The sequence below is a fragment of the Aulonocara sp. 'chitande type north' Nkhata Bay genome, linkage group LG12, assembly GCF_057382095.1.
Source record: "Aulonocara sp. 'chitande type north' Nkhata Bay isolate Kocher_YH1m ecotype deep benthic linkage group LG12, A_spYH_male_GT1.1, whole genome shotgun sequence".
Classification (NCBI taxonomy): Eukaryota; Metazoa; Chordata; class Actinopteri; order Cichliformes; family Cichlidae; genus Aulonocara; species Aulonocara sp. 'chitande type north' Nkhata Bay.
In genome coordinates, this window is record NC_141355.1 from 34,144,261 (window position 1) to 34,167,777 (window position 23,517).

At 40.5% G+C, this 23,517-nt stretch overlaps 1 protein-coding gene across 32 annotated transcripts in view; it reads right to left on the reverse strand.

The window, feature by feature from the left end:
* Positions 1-873: 873 nt before the first annotated feature.
* LOC147317887 (calcium/calmodulin-dependent protein kinase type II subunit beta-like) overlaps positions 874-23,517 on the reverse strand; it is a 78,779-nt gene continuing 56,135 nt past the window's right edge. For 6 of the 32 annotated variants that reach the window (XM_086315284.1, XM_086315279.1, XM_086315275.1 and 3 more), the window contains 8 exons: positions 20,825-20,893; positions 15,753-15,797; positions 13,600-13,648; positions 9,900-9,989; positions 7,477-7,552; positions 7,293-7,387; positions 6,772-7,005; positions 874-5,604 (listed from right to left, as the gene is read on the reverse strand). In XM_086315284.1, the coding sequence (XP_086171410.1) occupies positions 6,773-7,005; positions 7,293-7,387; positions 7,477-7,552; positions 9,900-9,989; positions 13,600-13,648; positions 15,753-15,797; positions 20,825-20,893 (657 nt within the window). In that variant the 3' untranslated portion in view covers positions 874-5,604; position 6,772. Of the gene's footprint in view, positions 5,605-6,771; positions 7,006-7,292; positions 7,388-7,476; positions 7,553-8,155; positions 8,333-9,111; positions 9,256-9,899; positions 9,990-13,599; positions 13,649-15,752; positions 15,798-20,824; positions 20,894-23,517 lie in introns of all 32 variants that reach the window. The other 26 variants (XM_086315297.1, XM_086315282.1, XM_086315278.1 and 23 more) reach the window with 8 other exon arrangements.

Consider the following 23,517-nt stretch of genomic DNA (forward strand, 5'->3'; position numbering starts at 1 on the left):
ATGACTCACATCTGCACTCACAGAGACACTTTCACTGAGATTTGTGTAATATTGGAAAAGCAGGAGATGCCAAAACAACTGATAATAACCTGTTTTAGACTTTTAGAACTTTTCATTGTAGTTCAGTGAGATCTCAGTGAATTTCTTTCCTTTGGTTCATTTTACATTTTTGTGTAAATTATTGTGAATGTATTTGTTTCATCTTTCAATCTTTAATCAATCCCATCAATTTCTTTCTATGTGAGAAAACACTAAAATATCTCTTGGAGTAACAAATGTACAACATGAACTGCTGATGACTGAAACACAGAACAGTCATGTGTTCATTTCTTGTCATTTAAGGTCAAGAGCCGTCACTACAGGCCTGCAGGCAGAAATCTGAGAAGCCTGATCTGAAACTTTTCTGTTAGTCACTGTGATTTGGAGCGACTAAAAGTGATCAAAAACCATTTAAATAACAATTTGACTAGTTCATCTTTTGGTTGTTTCAGTGGCTGAAACACTAAAAATAACGTTTTTTTTCTCCTTTTTTGGACACCTGCTGTATTTGAAAGCAATTTGAGTCTTTTTAATTATTATTGTTGCATGGAGGATTTACAAAACTCACTGAAGATGTTATAATGAAAACACTGAACATTTGAAAACCTCATCAGGCAAGTCTTGATACAAATACTGAAGCTGAGAACATTTCCTCTGTATTTGTATTTGATACTAATTAGTCTTATTAACTGTGGAGTTCAAGTTTTTCTCCTGATGAACAAAAATTGTGAAAATATCAGCAAAACAAGTTCATTAATCTCCTGTTTTTTTTTCTGTCAGTTAAATACATCAAAGCCTGTCTGATGTGTCTGTAAACACAGAAGGACGCTGAACTTTCTATTTAAACTGTCATTTTATTGATAACACCTTAACACATTTTATTGAAGTTAGAGAAACACGTGAAGCATGTAAGAGAACAGAGCAATAATCAGAAGAATCAGAGAACTAGAGGATTAATATTATTATACAGAAGAAAACCAAAGTGACAAAAAGAGACAAAGGGAAAGTAGAAAGAGCCAACTGCAGAGAAATGATGGAACAAGGTTGGAAACAGAGAGAGTGGGGAAAGAGTGAAAGACACCCTATGAAGAGAAGCCGGCTCAGTGTTGTCAGTGCAGCTCAGTCAGCGACTGTAAAAAGAAGATGGCAGAAGTTCAGAGTGGCTCCAGCTCATCTCAGTGATGCTTCATCTGACTAAATAACAGGAAGGCAGCAGAGCTCACAGTAGCCTCAAGAGGAGGACACTTCATGTAGTTTATATGCAGGGCTGCACAATGAATCACTGTTCCTTATTTCACCTTTGATGATTCTTACAGATGATGATTTATTAGAGGCATCAGTGTCATTTGAGTCCTAACTGTGCAGCTCTGATCAATAATCTGAATGGAAGCTGGTTCTTCTTCTACACTGATGAACTGCTGATGTCTCTGACTGGATTGTCTGTTTGATCTAAAGTTATTCTGCAGCTACATTAGAAGCATCAAGCTGCCTCAGTGTGTGTTTGTGCTTTATTTTGTGTGACAGCGCCCCCTGCTGGAGCATCTTTACTCTTTGAAGCAGCAGTGACTCTTGGTGCTGACGGTCACTCAGCTATGTACAAAAGGCAGCCAGTCTGCACTGGCAACACAGAGCCCCATAGAGAAGCATGCCAAATAATCATCATCACATCATCATCATCATCATAACTGTCAACTTCCTCATAGTCATCCTCAGTTCTATAATCTATATATAATATTCCTTATCATTACAATCATCTTCATTATATCATCTGGAGACAAAAATAGTTATATGCACTTAAAAAGCTGAGAAAATAGAGAGAGAAAGGTCGAGTATACCAGCATTCAGTAGAAAATGAACCCAAATAAAAAGAAAAACACCAAAAAACAAGTAAAAACAAGTGTCCTATTGACTGTCATGCAAAGAAAAAAAGGCCAGCTACTCTGCTTGTTAGTTGCAGTTGTGTAATACTGTGAACTCATTTTAAATATGTGAATCTCATCATGATTTTAAAGTTTAGAAACACACAAAGAAGAACAGAAGAACGACACCTTTGTACTGTACATGCTGCTTTTTCTTCTTTTTCTGGAGGGAGGGGGTCATGTTAGCACGGTCACGCACATATGTGTGGTCAAAGGTAACCTTTGACCTTTGAGTATTAGAACAGGCTGAACTAGACATGAACATCATTACTAGATGAGACACAAGTATGATACAACATCTCTGTTGTTTACTGCAAGAAAAAAAACAAAACGTTAATCTGACAAAATCTTCACCATCTTATCAAAAAGGTGAAGTGTTGGGTGGGACAGTTCACACAAAATACAGTCCTGTATCATATGAATTTCAAAGCAAACATGTATCCCACTCTGTAAAAGTGGTAATGACATTAAGTAGAAGGAAAAAATGGACAACGTAAAACAGCAAAAAATGTAAATCTGCAGAAGAAAAACAGCAGAAAAAGCAAAAGTCATTTCCACCATGTTGGTCGTTACACAAAAACACATGCAGAATGCAGATTGGGTGTACTAGCCATTTAAAAGCAGTCATGTTTATACATGAAGCATCGTCTCTTTAAACAACTGCAGACAGCACTTGCACAAGTGCATGATTTGTACAATAGGAAAAGAAAAAAAAAAAGCACAGTAAAAATGTCGACTACAATAAATAAATAAATATTCAAAATAAATTAAAACCTGAGGACTGTTCACCAAGACGACTGAGCGGTCTTTTTCTATCTTGGTCTGACCAATAGGGGCGAGACAAATGTGAAGGCAGCCAATGGTGGATGAGCAAAGTAAAGTGGAGCTGATGAAAAGTCAAACCTCCACAAAATCAGTTTTCAGTGCTGCAAAGTCCATCCGTTCAGTCCTGCCACCTCTGGCACAAGCACTTTATATCATAAAAAGCTGATAACACTTTACTGTAACACAAACAAACCAAAATAACAGAGTAAAAGCATGAAAAAAAGAAAAAAAAAAAACACATGAAAGAAAGCAGATGAAAACAGTCCTGGGCTGAAGGCAGGGGACTGATGTGCCCTCCGAAAAAAAAAAGCCTTCTCATTTCATCATCCACACGGCACACACTTCCAAAATATCCTCCCAGGCTTGTAAAGAATACACACTGAAAGCAACCAATGTACATGCGTGCAGACACACTCACATAAATATTGCACCTGTGGCAAAAGACTAGCAAAATGCACACGCCCAGCCAAACGCAGCCTTCATTCTTCATCGCTGATATGGGCGTTACGCTGATCTGCGTGTGCTTCGTTTAGACCAAGCTGCAGCACCAGCGTGCTGTGCTGTGGCTCTGGAAGTGAGAAAGCTCAAACATCTACCGGGATCCTTTCTTCAATGTGCTGACTGCTTTTGTCATTTTGAGTGGGGAAAAAAGGACCTGCTGTTTTTCACCGACATTTTTGGAACTTAAAAATACCTCACACGTTCAGAAAAGACCACAGAGCTCTGATATTCAGCTGTTGCCTAGCAAACAGCAGGACTCGCCCAACATCCCATCTCTCCGCCAAACACCTTTTCTGCACCACTGACCAGAAAATAAAACCATCTCCAGGTGGGGTGAAGGCTGAACCAGCATTCACAGAGATTCGTGAGAGAAGCAAGGTTTAGGAAACAGCACGTCAAAGCAACCCTGACCAGACTATTTCAGAAGAAATTATCTGTACGCTATAATAATATTCAGCATATCTGATTCATTATTGGTTATAACAAAACACATTCACCTTCACAAGATGGTCACTATAAGATGAAATACATATATCTGATATCGTTTAATAAATTGTGGTCCTTTCTAACCTGTTTGAAAGTCTTGAAATCCATAAATAATTTAAGTTAGTACAGCACTTTGTTCCAATTCACATTGAGTTTCTTGCCGTGAGTTATTCTCCTGAAACTCTACAAGCGTTTCTTCAACACTGTAAAGTTTCAGTCGCAGGAACATTATTATTATTTGTTGTGCAGCAAATTAATTTTTTTTTTGATTTTTGAGCTTTTGGGAAATATTCTAAATTATAATGCAAACTTTAATTCATTTTAACTGGGTTTTGCTGTTAATCGAGCCCAGTACAATACAGCCTCTATAAAAGTACTCCTCCCTGCTTCACCAAGCTAGCCGCCTGCTGACCTCGATCTAGTGTAAGTAATATACTGAATGTGAACAAATGCCTCACATAATTCACCTGAAAGAAGCCAAATTATCCCATCAAAAGAAATTATTTATAACAACCTAAGAGGCAACAGGCACTATGATGTACTCAGCTTCAGTTACTTTATAACCATTCCTAATCATCTGTGTTTTTTCAAATACCAGCAATGAATAGCCTTCATTGGAGCAGAGGTTTCACCGTGACACATTTTTCTTACAACAGCTTGATACATCACTCTAGAATCAAGCATCCTGGTCACAGAGACAAACCTCTTCATGTCCATGTTCTTGTTACTGCTTCGTTTTACACCCATCAGCTCAGACATTTAGAGATCAGGGCGTCACCGGTGTTGGAAAGTAGCACTCCTGCTGCATGCTGTTTGCTTTGATTTGAAGCCCAGTTAAGCAAACCTGTTCTCCTGTCTTTTACTTTGCAGCAAGGGAGAAACAACAAGTTCCTCCAACTGTACCGACTTATCGTGACTGGACTAACATGCACTTACTCAGCACACCCATACACACACTTCAGGGCTCGATCTCTACATGGACGCCCATCAGACGCACCCCTTCCCAAGAAAAAAAAAAAAAAGAAAAGAAAAAAGAAAAAAAGAACAAAAAAGAAAATACAATTAAAATAACATTAAAAAATAAAACTGCAAACGCACAATCAAAAACATGTTAACCATGAGTTTGGGCACACTGTTATAGCTAACATACAAGAAGCAAATTACAAAAACTGCCAATATCATTTTCCACTTAATAGCCACAATAAAAAACAGCCACTGTAAATATGGGGCAGGGGGACATGCTTCCTTAAAAAGATAGAGAAAAAACGATTTTCTTTAACTCTAAAAACCACTGGCATCAAGAATTCTGAATTATACAAATTACATATACAATTGCAAATGTGTAATAATAATTATAATAATAATCATAATAATAGAGTAATGATAATAGATTTTACTTAAAACTTTACATACTGTATTTCCAGTGCAGTGTTTATGTCACACAAGTGTGGATTCACAGGAGGACAAGAGGGTTGGTGTCACAAAAGACCACAGGAAGGAATCACACCCAGTGCTGAAAAACACCCCCACCCCCATCAAACACCCAGCGTGCCGGAGGGAAGAAGAGGAAGTCGTGAGGGATGAAGGACGCTGCTGCTGTTCGACGGTTGTCAGAAGGTGCGGTAGGACAGGTGACAAACAGGGGGCAGTAGTAGTAAAAGAAGAGATGCATGCTGGGAGGGGGTTGAGGCCGGGCGTCCAGTTTGTTGTTGGAGGACAAAGAGCTCCCAGACCACTACTGGACGTGTTCTTTCACCCCTTCCTCATCCTCCTCCTCTGCCTCCTCCTCTCTCCAGCAGAGCACTCCTGACAGATGAAACTACAGCACTTAACCCTGAGAAGGAAAAACAACAACAAAAACACCCTGAACATTAAATAATTACACAAATCAAAGTGTCACACACATACATAATTTAAAAAATGGCTTTAAAACACTGGTAAATGGATTTAGTGGATTCATAACAACTGTTAGTCGAATCGAGCTGGAATATTTTCCTCAGCTGTTTCTCACATGTAGCACACAACAGGAAATAGCCACTTCTGATGCATCTGCCCTGAATAATATATGGATATAGCACACAGGAGGCAGCACACACGATGCCCACGTGTTATTAGTGAATGCACCAGCCTGTTACTACTATTGCCACATTGATCCAATCGAACATCACATCACACTTTGTTCCAGGAAGCTGTGCAATTGAAAGGCGACTAACAAGCATGCACATCTTGCAGTTTCGACACAAGAATGTTTATAAATTTTAGGAGAATCAGGTTGGAATATTTTGTCCTTTCTCACATAATGTGTAGCCCACAGCAGGAATTAGCCTGCTTTGGATGTGTTCACACTAATGAAAATACTCCAGAGAGAGAGCTGCCTGGACAGAGCGTGCAGAAAGCAGCACACATCACACCACTGCAATTAGTTTGCACATCGGTAAATCTGATATGATGTGGATTCTCACATGCTTACCCTTTCTACTATTAAACAGTATAAACAATCAAAGAGAACAAACCAAAATGCACCCAAGGATTAAAAAAAATCAGTCTGGTTATATAAAGAGCTGTTCATAGCAAACTGATTAAGGGTCTTTTTCTTTATTTCCAGTTGAAAATATACAGAGGTGGGTGCTGATATCAATTCACTTTGGCATAACAGGTTCAGCGTATAACAGGTGAGCAAAAAGCTCAGGAATACTTTGAGTACTCAATACTTTTCTTCTGCTCTTGGCTCTGCATTATTTCAAAGAGAGTGTCAATGAGAGCTGTGAGCATCTACTGTTTAAACTTTACGTTTATGAGGGGCAGCCAATCACAAGGAATTTGGCTTAGAGTAAGAGAAACAGCTTGATTCAGAGCCCAGGAGGTGCACCAAGATGCAGTTTTTAAAAAAATCCTTTTTTAACTTAAACTATCAATCATGTAAAGGTACACTGGTAAGGTCCAAGAAAATACACATGGAACTGGAACAAATCCTTCTGCTTTCAGTTTACTCAGTCCATACCTTACTGGAGTGGCGCAGCTGGTGCGCCTGAGCAGTGGAAGTGGATGTTCTGCCACTTGCTGTCTCTGCGATGCCAGACACGAGTCTCCTCTGACTGGCTGGACCGCGGCCGACCCTGGCCGTCAACAAACTGAGTCAGGCGGATGTAGGCGATGCAGGCTGCATCCTCGCCGATCAGGTGCACATGGGGGTTCAGGATGGTGGTGTGGATCGGCTTGCTGTTCTTAGCCAAAACTGAAAGGATGATGAGGACAACGTCATCAAATACGATGGCACAACTACAATAATGACAGGACCAGTGTTACTACTGATGATTTAATTTAGCTATATCAATGGAAATTAATTCACAATACCAGGAAGCAGGAAAAAAGTAGGTAAACATACAAAAGCATATATTGTGTTACCAGTACACACTCATCCAAGTGTAAATGTAAGCGCTGCCGTGGAGCATTCGTCTGTATTAATCTCGGTTTGTGGTTTAGGCAAATATGCTTTTCATCAAATGTATCTATTAATCTTACGGTTCTCAAAGTAGAATCTGTGGAAATCCATTCCCTCTACCAGGTTGCCCAGGGCCTCCGGCTCAAATGAAGTCAGTCCAGGGTCGCAGATCTTACTGAAGAGCACACATGAGCGCATTTTAAAGATGCCAAACACTAACTTTAAACCACAGAAACTACCTAGTACATACAAAAAGAGACTCACGCGTATGCCTCAAAGTCTCCGTTGTTGATGGCCTCTATCAGCTGTTCGGTTATCTTGATAATTTCTTGCTTGCGTGCTGCAGTGAACATGTACGAGCAAAGGTTATTCAGAGGCAAACACAAGAGCCATCAATGTTAGCTCATTTAACTTCAGGTCATTTAAACACAGTTTTAACTCATTTACACCAAACAGATGCTCAGGCAAAGGCAGTTAGCGCACCAGCTACGCTAGAAAAACTGAGAAAATAAATCAATGAGCAAAATGTAGCAGCAGCAGGTTAATTCATACACGCCACAGAGACACATACAAGAGGCCGGGTGATCATGTGATCCTGGACACTGTCAAACACACCTTAACATGAGCACACACCAGGCTTCTCTTTACATCACCACAAACCGTGTCACCTATATATTTAAGGGCATAACAGTGAGTCAACACACACAGATCCTCTGTGCTGTTAGCGGTGCTCTCTGTGGAGCAGCACACAGGAGGTTAATAAGGCTCAGAAGTAAAGTGCATCACATTAAACACAAAGTACTTCACTCCATATACACCTGTTCGCACAATCAGAACACAAACTACCAAACAGGCGCCCTGTGAAATCCTAACACGTCATTTGATAAGGGCTCCTGACTGGATACCATGCGCAGGGTTGGGGTTTGGCTCACTAAGTACTCACTCTGGGAGGAAGACAGGGGAGGGCTGGAGGGGGTGTGAGGGGGAGGTGGGGAAGTGGTGTGTGCATGTGGAGGGGTAGGCCTGGCACTAGGTACCGGCGCCGGCACAGCATCGACTTCGGGCGCAGGGGCCGCCGGCGCCCTGCGAACGCTGCTTACCAGGTCTGTGAGCCGAGACACTGAGTGCAGTCCAGGCAAGATGGATGGATGGATGGATGGGTGAAGGAGGAACGCATAGAAACAGATTAAAAACATTGTCAGAAGGTGGTAGAGACAAGGAGAAGAGAGGAATGAATAAACAAGGAAATCCCTTCAGGAACTATAGTTCACTATAACAGTACAGTGAACTTAAATTATGCAGAGTAATTTTACAGGTAATCATAGATAGACCATCATAGATCTGCAAGGTTTAGCTGCCTTTGTACGGCAAGATTACATATAAAGTCTTAAGAATGATTTATCATCAGTCTGACATGTTAAAGTGCACATTTATTTAAATAATTAATTAAATGTGTGAAATGTAAGAAAGCTCAAATTTAAAACAATGTAACACTGAACTAAAAACATGTCAGGATACAAAAGTAATACTATGTGATGATTATGCAATAAATATTGACATTTTTAAATTAAAAAACCCTATTTGCACTACATATATTTTGAGACTGCATTTTGAGGTCGCTTTAGACGGATAAGCTTTATTTATATCTCTCCTGCAACTATAAAGGTTATTTTTAAAACTGTTAAAGGGACTACAGAAATATCCAGAAAACAGCTGTGAAAAAACAGCAGTTTTAATTCCTCCTCATCTTTCCCAAAATAGCACATGAAAATCAGATCAGTATCAGTGCATCTTTTCATGCATCATCTTGGCAATAAATGAGAGCAAGAGGAAGATGCTAACTTATACATATATTTCTCATTTAGTTTTCTCTGTCTGTTGTCGCTCTTTTCTACTTACTCTGCATGGGGACTACCGGGGTGTGTGGAGGGGAGGGGGCAGAGAGGGCAGAGGGAGGTGGAGTGTTGGCTCTCCCTTCTCCGTCAGCTACGGGCCCTGATCCCCTACGCACTGAGCCCAGCAGGTCAGCGAACTTTGCGGCAGCTGAATTTAGGAACGGAGGAACATGAGGAATGACACTTAAATGTAACCGCACGAATGAAAGTTTGTCTAGGAGAGCACTAAGACAAGCAGTCCTCTCAGACTAATGTGAAAAAAAAAAGATCTATATTTATTTACATGAATATATCAAATGACACATCATTTGATGTAGCGCTACGGTGCTGACTACATTATCAGAGCTCTTCAAGACAAAGTTAAACTCAAACAAAGACAGTGAAAGAAACATAAGACAGGGTTCATGCCAAGAACTGGAAAGCAGTCGCACTGTGTTGTTATTCCATGAACATCCAATTGAGGGAGACAAAGAGTTGTCCTAATCCTATGTGGTGTAGGTGGCACAAGGTGGGAGGAAGGGACGGTAGAGGAGCGATATGCTACAGAGCACTCTGGTGGTTTATAGAACTTTTCCCTTTTCTGTATTTAAGTTGTTAATTTCAGACTGATGCAGAAATAGAGACAAGGCTTTCTAAGTCAAGGCGTTGCAGGGATTTAGTGGCTCTACACAGCAGCAGATGCATGCTTTTAATATAAGCGAGGACTGTTTTTAATACAAGCAAAACACGCAGAAAGTGATTTAGTCAACTTTTTGAATGCGTTATAGGCATTTGGCGGCCATGCTGACTTACAGTGCACAGCAGCTGAGGAGCTCTGAGAGCTATCAGGTTGGGAGCTTGTGCTGGACTGCGCCTTAAGCGAGCTGTTGTCTAAGCTCTTCCCTAACACACACACACACACACACACACACACACACACACACACACACACACACACACACATATATATATATAAAACAGAAATGTCCCAGTGAGGAACGGTTGGAACTACATATGAGATGGCATGAAGGGGGCAGATGAATGTGATGAGCGCAGTCTGTCTTTACTTTTTCAGAAAAATTACTGCTACTATTTGGCACAGCAGTCTGTCAATAGATTGAACAAGAGGGAAAAAAAAAAAGAGGGAAAAAAAGAAGCTTTTTTCTCGTTATCTCAGTTAATGACTCCATTTTGGCAGGATTTACAACTGCGGCTGCCGCTGCATGAGAGGTTTTACTGAGACTTCAATGGGAGTCTTGCCAGTAAGCAGAGGACGAATGATGACAACAGTGATGGCCATGATGATAATGAGAGAGAGTTGGATGTTACTTGTCTGTTTAATCAGCTGGCACGCGAACAACTCATTGACAAATAGAGGGAAAGAAAAGGCCCCTGCAGGGAAACAAGGAATTTGCTGCCACTGGAAGTACACCCACTCAAACACAATTACATGAAATTCACAGACCAACTATTAAACAATCCACACCTTCTGCAACAGTAATTTTGACATTTTTCTGTTATCACTAAAATTAGTTGTGCTAAGTACAGAAACCAAGTATAATGAGGGGAAACCAAGAAAAATCTGTCAGTGTGCAACCAACAGTAGGTGACTGACAAGCGATATCTCGGAAGTGCAGAGCATAAATATTCCAGCGATGGACAGTTAATTCAACAGATGTCAAATAAGAAGAATACTGGGATTATTAAATTAACACCCAATAACCCTTCAAATTCTAACACAAAAACATGTAAATTAATGACTGAAAACAGCAATCAGCCCTCAGAAAGCTGCATGCAACATATTCGCTTCTACAGACTTATTGAGGCTAACAAAACAGATATGTACTCAGATGCTCTGAAGGCCAGTGCAGGTGTTGGGTTACAAGCCAGCTGTCGAGCACTGACCTCACAAGAAGATCCTATAAAGCCAAGCGAGAGACAAACTACTCCAACCAAACACGCCACACTCACCTGGTTCTTGTAGTTTTCTCTGAGCAATCTGAGTGTTAGCTCCCTAAGAGCCCTCAAACTATTGCTATCCAAGGGTGGCGCTAGCCGAGCGGTTTGTCTTTAACACCTCTCCGGGAGCTCCGTCTCGGTTTCCTGCCACTGGTGCTAAGTTTAGACACCTCTCCCTTTAGCCCAGACTTCCATCCAAAGGTGTCCTAGCCCCCTCCACTTGTGCCAGAGGGGTGGGGTGGTGGCGCTCCAATTTAGAGTAGGGGGATGATGCAGGAAAAGTACAGTAGTATACAGTACTTCCTTTGTGCATAAAGTTTTTCCAGGCGATACAATGTTCTGTCAAGATGCCCTACCTTCATAACGTTTGTTTTAATGCTAACGTTTAGGCACATCATTTGACATTGGATGACAATTTGACTAAGGTGCAGTACAGAAACACTTCCAATCAGTTCACTGAAAGATTTCAGACAAATTAATCAAAGCGCCAAAAGACCAAATTGACTGGAACTGCATCAATTTTTTTAAAAAAAACCGATAGATTAAAAAGACTAAACCTGCACCCTTCTTGACAGCCAGCAGGGTGCTACACCTCTGTTTATAAAAAGAGTGACTGGAGAAATGTACGATAAAATTACTTCTCGCTTGATTTATGACTTCAATAAACACATTTCTACTGATTTTATGGTCTCAATAATAAATTAGTTTCATGTATCATTTAGTACAACACATTAATTGACTTCAGAGCCATCAAAGTAACATGAATCCTAAACTGCACACCTCTGTATGAACCGATCTCCTGACTCCAGGAGGATATCTGGATCAGGATCAATTTTTGATATTTCCTCTAGAACATCGAGATAATGTCTCCCAACTTTTCTTATTTCAACTTAATAGGTCTTTTTGAATATATGAAGAAAAGGTTAAATCTTCTTTTGAAAAACTTTTAGGATGCATTAACTCGAAACACTAATCACTCCCAACTTGGTGCTAAAATTTTAATTCAAATCCAGCAAGTTTTGTGCTGGCAAACGCCCTGATCACATCGCTTCCTTGGCAGAGGTAATAAGCAACTATAATAAAAGCATTTGGAGTACTGTTTCCAACATTTTTTTTCTACGAGACCTACATGATGGCTCTTCTGCGGTTGCTAGGGAATTTGTGACATAGCAGCAAAACCTCTATAGGGAGGAGGAGGAGGACGATGAGGAGGAGGAGATGGAAGCGCACACTGTATGCTTGGCACCAAAATGAGACATTCATGACCCGATTTAGATGCATTGTACTCAGCTGAGATGTGGAGAACAGGGGTGTTTGAGTGTGTTGGTATAGATAAGCTGAAATTATGCTTTCACAGTAACACAAGAGAAAAACACACACCGAGTGGACACAAAAGGCTAGACACAAAAACACTTTGTGGAGTTATTTGCTGATATGTGTGATACGCCTTTGAAAGAGTGTTTTTATTCCTCTCTCGCAACACTAGCCAAGTGACACACGCACACACAGCCACAACTACACAGCTCCAAAAGCTGACACCCCACACAGGCATGTTGGTATTTAAGGGGTGTGTGCTCCTCAGTATTAAGATTTCAGCCAAACACTTTTGAGCCAAACCACAACAGCATTACAAGGCCTCTTACATTTCACAGCCCTCGTCTCACAATCATAACCATACATGTCTTCGTTATAGAGCTCCGTGAGGAATCAGTAAGAGGTTAGACGTGAGCCAGATGACTAAATTAGAGCTAATCTACTGCATGTGCACCACACATGATGTGCATCTAGGACTCTTTTTAAACAATAACCCTTTTAGTACATATAGCATGTGCTGCTTAGCCTTCTGCAAAGCAACAGAATTTTAAATAAATCCAGTCATTACGCTCTTCATTCCACTCGAAGCCACTATGAAGACAAAGCCGGTCGCATGAGAGTTTGTCAGCAGTTGGCATCAAAAAAAAAAATTTCTGCCCCAAGGCTCGTGATAACACAGTCTAATAAACAAGAGAAGCTCATGCAAAGCAGAGCATGTAAGTATTAAGAGCCTCCCTAGACCCTCAGTACATTTGACTGTAATTTTTAAGCTTTTAAAAATTGTAGCAATTTCATAAAGAGGCATTCATTCAGGTACAATTATGTCAGTAACAAAGAGCAGCTTTCACCGCAAGGAGAATCCATTTTCCCAGCAACTAAAGAGCAATAACAGAGCCTGTCAAAATCCACCATTATAAAGCTGAGAACTTAACAACTGAAAGGCAATCAGCCAAATCTCCAACATATTCCATTAAAGTGCGCTGTCACACGGTTGTCATCGACTTGTAATGAACAGTTTTAGTGTTTCTGTTGTTTAAAAACTTACTTTTCTGGCTCCTGAAATTTTTGATTACTAGATGCACATTAAGTTCAGCTGTCACACAAGTTGTTCACTGACTGACTGCAGTGACAAACAAAAGCCTGGAAATGTCAAGTGATGATCCAAAACTGGTCAAGACCCCTGGAGTGTTGTGACTTTTCATTCGGAGCAAACAGCTTCTCCTTTTATTTGCAGTCTTACCTTTCACATCTTCGTCCTCCACAGTGGTGTTGCTGCTGTCCGACGATTCCTGGAGATCAGAGATAAACAGTTAGCTAAGGTTCGGCCATGACAGGGCACACATTCGCGCTGAATGCACATGAAGAGGGACGTCACAAGAAGGGCAATGAGACTTGATGTACACAGACACAAGACTGGCCAGCAGGGGGCACCCTATGTTGCCATGTCATGTCTTTACAAACCCAAAACAGCGTAAAATACACCAAGACCAGTTACTTACTGTGGATTTAGTTCATAAGCAAAACACAAAATCGAACTGCAAATACGTTAGTTACTATCATCCAGCCTTTGTAACTATTATTTGTTTACTTATTTTTGCATTAACAATTCAAAAACTTAAAAGTGTCAGTCTATATTTAACCTTTTTACACTCAAACCTCTTTTCTTCTACTCATGCAGCTTCGTCCTATCTGTGTACTGCACCAAGTGGACAAATGATGCCTTTGCTTCAGTGGGAGCACTTATATCATGCTAAAACTGACAGAAACTGCTTTCCATTTCAATAACGCTAGTAGACAGAACAGATTCTCACAGGGCGATATGTTGTCATCTTAATCAGGGGCTGCATCCCTCAAATCTAATCATCTACCCGTCTGCCTGCTTGCCTGCCTGGCTGGCTGTCTCCCTCTTCTTAGGCTTTTGCCAGAGGAGGAGTTTCTCATTTCCAATTAGAAGATTAAATGGGCCTAAATTCCCCTGCATGAAGAGTTGAGAGACTCTGTGACCTCATTAGAAGCATGCACGTGTGCTAACAGCCTCACGAGCACAAAGCACCAAAGTGGTTTCATACATAGCCTTTTAAAGAGCAGCTGGTGGCCTGACCGGAGAGGAAGAGCGAAAAGAAAAACTGTTTTCATGTGAATGCGAAGGAAAGAAGTGTGGAAAGGATTGTCAACTATTTGAAATATAATTAAAAGTGTGATTACGCCTACAGTTTGTTTTCTTTGGTTTGAATCATTGAGATGTTTCCTGTAACATTCTGCATCTTATTCGTTTTGTTTGACCCTCCTTTGAAAACTATTCATTGTGTAAATATGGTGAATTTATTTTCTTTGTTCTTTTATGCGACATTCATTTCTCGGGTCACATATTGAAGCCTCGCATTTACTTGATCTCGACTCCTCTTTATTGTTGCCTCACAAAGTCCAGAATCTATCAAACTTAACTTACCAGATGGACAGAGCTGAGTGAGTAAGTGCTAAAGAGGTCAAGTGTGCTTCTTTAAACCAGGCGGGTGTGAAAACATAAACTGCACTGAAGACTAATCTTCCACATACTTTCATCACCTTCCTGCATAGCCTCTGTTTGAGCTTGGAGAGTGAGAATTCAGTCATGTACTGTATTTCACACATATAACTGACCCACAATCAAAAGATCACTGCGCTTTATTAAAAAACATGAATATCTCTTTCAAACAAAGTTCTGCTACTTCTCACTTTGGGTAAAACAACTCGGGAAAAACACCTCAGTCATGCCTATGAGGAAGTGATCTTACTGCAAAGGCATGCATGTTCATGCACAAGCTATAAACACATACACATTCACACTGGTTACACCAGCAACTTTTAAGAGATTATATGACAGTAAGAGAGGGTACAACGAGACACCATCAGTCAGTATAATGCAAATAAAAAGTTTTACCTATATCATATATATAAATAAATTACAATGCTGAATGCTGAATATAACAGTCTTAAAGATCCAAAGACACCAGTCTCAGGTTCCATTCATTGGCTAAAATATAACATCTGAGCTCAAACATGACATCTAAGCTTATAAGGACTGCCACTATTCTCACTTGAATAGACATTAAGTATAGTTAGAATTCCCTTAATCCTAATACATGCGTGTGTTGAGGTCCCCCTTGGTGGCAGACTAACACAAGTTTGGTTGTTGGGGTAAACAACATTCGCTACCTAGCACCTGTTCCCTTCAGACAGACTTTTATCTGAGATTAATATTTAGTTACACACATAGACAAGTGCACAAAGCCATGTTGCACTCGCACAGATGCAGCATGAAAAGAAATGTCAAAGGAGAGGAGAAGATAAGGAAGAGGAGGAGAATGACAGAGCAGGAGAAAGAAGAGGTCTGGACTGGGGAATGACGTATACCTTTGTCCTGTCCACCGGATTATGGATGACAGTTGTCTGAGGTTCCTGGAGGAAGAGGAAAATGAGGAGGGGAGATGAAGGAAGATGAAATAAAAGAGAGCAAGTAAAGAAAAAGTGGAAGAGAAAGAGAGGGAGGGAAAGGAAGAGAGCAGAATTTGACATAAACGTAAATATAAATGAACCAAGTGTACCAGAAAGAGTGACATGAATGTTGTATGAAGAGAAAGTGCTTGTTAAGGATGGCAGAAAAGAGGGGGAGAATCCTCCAAAGTCATAGAGTGGGTGGATGAACTGAAGACTGTAATTTGGAGTCAGTTCTGTTGCCTGTACACACACACACACGCACACACACACACGCACACACACGCACGCACACACACACACACACACACACACAAATTAATCTGCAATGGGCACATCAGTGCTCACGCAAATTCACACACACACAGTGTTTTTTTGCATCACTTCAGAGGACATTACACTGACTGTTCTTCTTTTCCTGAAGACTTGACCCACACTGCGCCCCAACTACTGCGACCATCATTTTATCCTACATCCTTACACTAAAATCTGATGACCTGTTTTTTAAAATCTCAAAACGGAGGCGAGTCCCCGTAATATAAACAGCTCTACATATGTCCCCACAACATAAGTAATACAAGTGCAAATACACACATACACGGAGTAAGTACACAGCCTAAGGGAAGAGATGGCATGAAGTTGCACTCAAAGCTGTGACATCTTTTTGAACTTTAACTTATCTAGGCTTTTGTTTACATGGGTACTCCTTATTTCTGCACCACCTTGCTGTGCATGCATAATTTCAAACTGTTTTCTATGCCTGAAAAGATGGAAATGCATGCCAAAACACAGAAATAGCAAATCGAAAGGGACAAAGGCATAATGACAAAAAAAAATCAGCCAGCTCATACAATATGCATAAAATATAATGTGACAGATTAAAAGAAAATGGCCTCAACATCTTGCAAAACATTGGCATACCCAGCAGAAAGACTCAGATGCCCCACAAGATGAAAAACGGGTCATTCTGTTCTTTCACACTCGTCTCAACAGAAACGGCGATCACTGCCGGGCAGACGCTGGCATCATTTCAGGGTCCTTTTTGAAATGGAATTTAATCAGAAACAGCTATTGTTGTTCAGGACTATGTGCAAAGAAATGGCTCAATCACTCAACAGGATTAGCCATATAACAATTTGTCATGCTAATTTTGCTGCTACCAACACTAAACTTCATGCTGAAACTAAGCTGTCTCTTAAAGTACAGCAAGGTAGTGGTTCCCAAGTTTTATCTTTTATCTGACATACCCCCAAACCCTGTCAGGCAGACCCAAACCACTCTCACCTCACCAGTTACTCAAAGCATTTAGCTTACCATTTCTGAATGATGACCATTTAGGTATAGGCATAGTCTCCATTTAAACACTACTCATTATGTGCAGGGACCACTTCCAATCGCTTATTTTAGCTAACAATTTCAATGTATACTTTTAATCTAGCAATTTTACTTATTAATTTATACTTTTGGCTATTTTAACCATTTTGCTTGTAGTTACGTCTAGCTAATGAATTGCAACTTTTTATCAATCATTTCAGCAAACTAGTTCAGTATATTTCTACATACTCTATATAGAATTAAGTTTAACTGCTTGCCATACAGTTTCCTTATAAACAATCATTCATTACTATATATTTTTCCATTTTCTAATTTGCAATTTCAGTAATTTATCTGGACTATTTTCTATTATTTCATCTGGTAATTAATAAAATTCGCAATTACTTTATTTGAATCCATGAAAGTGCTTTTATCTAGAGTCTCACTTTCTGCTGTTTATCAATGCTATCTTCTGATAAAAGCTGTTCAAATCCACCAAAAAACAAAAAACCCTAAATTACACTGCAATTTTGTTTTGTTTTTCATATTCACTGTGCAATTCTGTCCACGTACCACCTCGATACTGCAGAAGTATCTCCTTTAGCACTTGTACTGCAGCTTGCAAATCACCACATGAGGTACAAAGCTGTACTCTTTCTTTGCCACTTTTTGCTATAACAGTTATAGTTTTACCACATTTACACCAGTACTTGACCTTTGTCTTGAAACCCTCAAAGGCTTGCCTCCTCTCAAGTTCACACAGTAGCCACTGATTGCTGGTGACTCAGACTGGAGACAGAGATATTTTCTCCCTCTACTAGGAGCTGTCACTCGATGTAGAATATCCTGTGTAGCCCCCCCGCCAGGAAGTGACACCTCTGTGATGACCAATCATCAGCTGTCTCCCTGGTGATGATAGTGGTGTTGTCAAGGCAACCATCTCCTAGGGCAACAGACACCGGTGGCAACGTGGGACAAGACGATGAGTGAGAACAAAGTACCTGGGGTTTGCAGATTAGGGGGGGGGGGGACACGTGCTGATGGCATCATCAGATGGGGGAAGGGTTCGATGGTGACACGTCCCTGTTGACCCCACATTAACACTGATGCTTTACTAGGGATGCTTTTGCTGTGCAGCTAATTAAATGATTTCCCCTTTTTCACTCTAGATGGAATTCATTTAAACGAAGCACTAATGTATTCATATATATAAACATATATTCATGTGGATTTACTACCACCTGCCTACTGCTTCCAGGTGGGAAGAATGTCAGTCCCCTGCTGTAATTAAGGAGATAATGCACCAAATGGCTGAACACAAACTAGATGAAGTCCCTGGTAACAGTGCGATTATTGCAGCCGCCCTCCTACTTTCTATTCCCTTCAAGGATCAGCAATAAACACCTGTCCTCCATGCTTGAACCCACACTACCACAAAGACTTTGAAACACGTAAATGTGAACTTCCATTCAAACCCTGAATGTGAGTCATTGTACATGTGCCAAGCAGAGTGCTAAAGTTAGCATCACATGTAGTCAAACAGAAACACACACATTGGCAAAAAGAAAAACGTTCTGTTGTGGAAAAAAAAAAAAAAAAGCTCATATAGCTACACATGATGCTAAATGGAACTGGCTCACTTACTGCTGTGTTATATACAGTGGGATGCAAAAGTTTGGGCAACCTTGTTAATAGACATTATTTTCCTGTATAAATCGTGGTTGTTACAATAAAAAATGTCAGTTAAATATATCGTATAGGAGAAACACACAGTGATATTTGAGAAGTGAAATGAAGTTTATTGGATTTACAGAAAGTGTGCAATAATTGTTTAAACAAAATTTTGGCACTGTTGTCATTTTATTGATTCTAAAACCTTTAGAACTAATTATTGGACCTAAAATTGGCTTGGTAAGCTCAGTGACCCCTGACCTACATACACAGGTGAATCCAATAATGAGAAAGAGTATTTAAAGGGGACAATTGTAAGTTTCCCTCCTCTTTTAATTTTCTCTGAAGAGTAGCAACATGGGGGGGGGGTGTCTCAAAACAACTCTTCATTCTGGAATAAGGTGCTGTGGACTGATGAAACTAAAATAGAGTTATTTGGGCATAACAAGGGTGTTATGCATAAAGGAAAAAGAACACAGCATTCCAAGAAAAACCATCTACAGTGAAATATGGTGGTGGCTCCATCATGCTGTGGGGCTGTGTGGCCAGTGCAGGGACTGGGAATCTTGTCAAAGTTGAGGGACACATGGATTCCACTCAGTATCAGCAGATTCTGGAGACCAATGTCCAGGAATCAGTGACAAAGCTGAAGCTGCGCCGGGGCTGGATCTTTCAACAAGACAACGACCCGAAAAACAGCTCAAAATCCACCAAGGCATTCATGCAGAGGAACAAGTACAACGTTCTGGAATGGCCATCTTAGTCCACAGACCTGAATATTATTGAAAATCTGTGGTGTGAGTTAAAGAGAGCTGTCCATGCTCGGAAGCCATCAAACCTGAATGAACTAGAGATGTTTTGTAAAGAGGAATGGTCCAAAATACCTTCAACCACAATTCAGACTCTCATTGGAAGCTACAGGAAGCGTTTAGAGGCTGTAATTTCTGCCAATGGCGGATCTACTAAATATCGATTTCATTTCTTTTTTTGTGGTGCCCAAATTTATGCACCTGCCTGATTTTGTTTAAACAATTATTGCACACTTTCTATAAATCCAATAAACTTCATTTCACTTCTCAAATGTCACTGTGTGTGTCTCCTATATGATATATTTAACTGACATTTTTTATTGTAACAACCAACAATTTATACAGGAAAATAATGTCTATTAACAAGGTTGCCCAAACCTTTGCATCCTACTGTATCTACTTTGGTGAGATTACTAGAGTGCCCTCTAGAACATAAAGCCAAACTGCTGCCCTGTGTATATATAGTAATCAGAACAATAAAGATTCCCAAAGGGAAACTAGAACTCCCCATTTCTGTTCCATAAGAAAACCTCACTCGCAATATCGCTGAATTTTCCCAACTATTTGACAATGGACTTAACATCATTTTTTGACATAAAAGACAAATCCATAGGCAAGAGAGTAGCTGGATTTAGTTCAAACATGTTTTTTCTAACAAGATGACAAACAAGACTGAATACTGTGGGCCTTTTTAGCTTACAGGTTTTTATTCCAAAACATCAGCCAATTTTACAGAGGAATTCTCTAAAATCCACGGGTGGAATTTTTTTCGCTGGAAGGACAATCTGCAGACCTTTGGACTGACACGGTGGGGGACAGCTTCAATACAGGAGGAAGGGGGTAAATCGCAGTGACAGTCCCTGCAGGCACTGGTTGTCTATTTGTCTTTGGCAAACTTACACTGACAGAGAAAACAACTATCAACCCGAGTCCAAGTCACAAAGCATTCCCAACTTCCGTGGGAAAATGCTTCCTGACACGACTGCTGGTTTACGACCTACCCGACTGCTTTGGCCATCTCAGTGGCTCGATAAAGACCAAACAAAACCAACAAGAATGGACAGAAAAGAAAAACACACAAAGGTGAAGGAAAAGGTGTGGGATAGGGTGAAGGTAAGGGTCTTAAAGGACATAAGGGCGGCGGGAAGTCGGGCACACACAAACACACAGGTGAAGGGCGGGTTAGGAGATAAATACCAGAGCGGGTGAAGGGATGTTTCCTTTGGGGCTGGTGACTATGCTGTTTTTGGTGCTGTTTGTCTGGGGCTGTGCAGGAAAGGAAAGGAAAGGTAAGGAAAAGGAGGAGACACAACAAGAGTGTTAACAACAGCAAGAGGTGGGCTTGTGAGTGTGTGTCCATGCTTGTGCTCGTGTGTTTTTGGAATTAGCACATATATGTCTCTTTGACAGAATCAACTTTGAGGGTCTCACCTTAGTGGCTCTCATGTAAGGTAAAGAGTTAGGATTTGTCTTTTCATTCAGTAAAAACTCAATGCAACATTTTGATATTCATCGTTCAGAATTTATCTGCTGTTCTGTGTTACATTTATTTAATTTGTACCGTGCGGATCAGAGCAAAGTAGTAGGATACATGTAGGTGTGCATCCCAGTGAGGCCTGAAGGTGGCAGGCAGACGCAGCAACTGTGAAGGGATTATCCTAAAACGTTCACTCTCAAGACTGATCTGTAATTCTCAGGTGACACCACGGGCTGAGGGGTACTCTGACATCATCGTGATGTCACAAGTGACTTCCCCTGCTTGGGATTCCACATCAAGACGTGCCGTTTGGCCGTAGTGAATCACCTTTAGAAGCCTGGATGAAATGCTCTTTTGAAGATCAAACATCAAAGAGCGGCCGGCTCTTTGGAGCGTAGATTGATCTAAATTATTTTTGCATTGAATCTACATTACATTTGTAATCCTGCTGGGGGGGAAATATCCAGTTTAAACCCTACAAAGGATCAAGCCCTGGGTGTGACAGTGAATAAGCTACAATTACGTCAATGGTAATTATGTGAGTTGATACAGTAAAATGCAAGCAATCTTGCTTGTAAGTGAAATTTCAAGAGGTCTTAAGTAATCAGGAGGATTACCTAATCCCCTATTAAGACTTGGCTAAGATATGGCATGATGTTGGTGTGCTGCCAAGCTAGTGAATGATTCCACCTAACATTAATTAGATAAGCACAATATATGAGAATTTAAAAGTGCACATTTTAAACAAGCCCAGAAGATTCAATAAAACAAAATGTTTGGTAATCTTGGTGCTGCAGCAGTGCTGAATCAGAGTGACTGTAATGGTGACTCTTTAACACTGACTTTCAAGATGGAAAGATGAAGACTGATGTGTGTGTGGTTGTGGGTGTGTATGTTTACCATAATATGAATTTTTTAAGCCACTGGGCTTACTCAGAGACGAGAGGAGAGGAGAGGAGAGAGAAGAGGAGAGGATGCCAGCACACATATGGTGCGAAAACACCACATAATGCAAGCACGCACTAAACAGCAAGTAAAAGCTGGTGTTAGCTGACAATAAGCTGACATATAGAAATTTTAAGCACCCATACAGTAACCCACACACAGCCACTCCCAAACAAATCTCCACACTCACACACAAATTACACCAAACAAAGTGGCTGTCACTCCGCTGCCTTTGTGACGATGAAATGCATTCCTCAAAGCAACGATACCATCGTGAGCCGTCTTAGTCAGAGCGTGTTTGCAGTATCAACTCGGGGCCTTAGCATTTACGTCATGTGTGTTTGTGGAGAGAAAACTGCTAACACTTCAGGGAGGCATTGAAAGAAAAAAAAGAAAAAAAAAGAAGGAATGATGACAGCAGTGCTACGGCTCGCCAGTTGTGGAGACGACTGCCAATCATTGTCATCTTGAAAGCAAAATGTCCATTAGATAATTTCTAAATTATGAAACAGAACACCGGACATCAGGAGTGATCACAGACAATTATAACCATAGATGAGGGTTAAAAGGGGGTTAAAGTATCCACACGAGGTTTCCAGGATGGGTACAGGAAGAACAAAGGAGGGAAAGGTGCAGAAGAGATGACAAGTGTGGTAAAGGATGAGCCAGATCAGAAGATCAGAGAGGAAAAAAAGGTTCCTTCTGCGTAACGGCAGGGCAAGAAGTTAGGGGTCAGAAATAAGTGAACTGAAACTAGTAATTCTGTGTGGTTTAATATTCTTATGCAAATTCCTGTTTCATTTTAAATCCTCCAAGTATGACACTGAACATGTAGGGTACATGGACCATTCACAGAGTGTAATGTGCCCTAGATCAGACTTTTGTACTGCATGTACTGCATGTTGTGTTTAGTCAGGCAAAGCCAGGCTGTTGTTTTGTGATCGTGTCTTCAGCGTTTGGATGCAGTACTGTGCTATAAACCTGCTTTTTTCTCCCAAGTTTGTTTAAAACAAATAAGTAAACATCTAAACGCTACCTAAGACTGTCTAAAGTCAAGCTGGTACTGACAAAATAAGTGCACACGCTGGAGTCATTTCCAGTATACCAGAAGCTTAATTTAAAAACTGGAACACTTTTTGACCCATTTCTGTGTAAAAGGAACATGCGCGCCTTGCTTAAAAGTAAAAGACTGGTCTATTTTTACATTTGCAGAGGAGAACTCAGTGGCATATGTGAACCACATACTGTATATTCTGCTCAAGCCTCATATAGCAATGTTCACAGGTTAATGTGGCAGTAAATACATTGATACACTGTGAGTAGTACACTGGAAAAATTGCACACTAATGTTTATCTACAGTAAAGTATGCTGAGCCGCTGCAATGGCCAATTCTGATGCACATGCATGTTGGCCTCTGCAAACACCGTGGGTAACGAGTCAAGTGAGGAGTTGATTTCCCGTTTACAG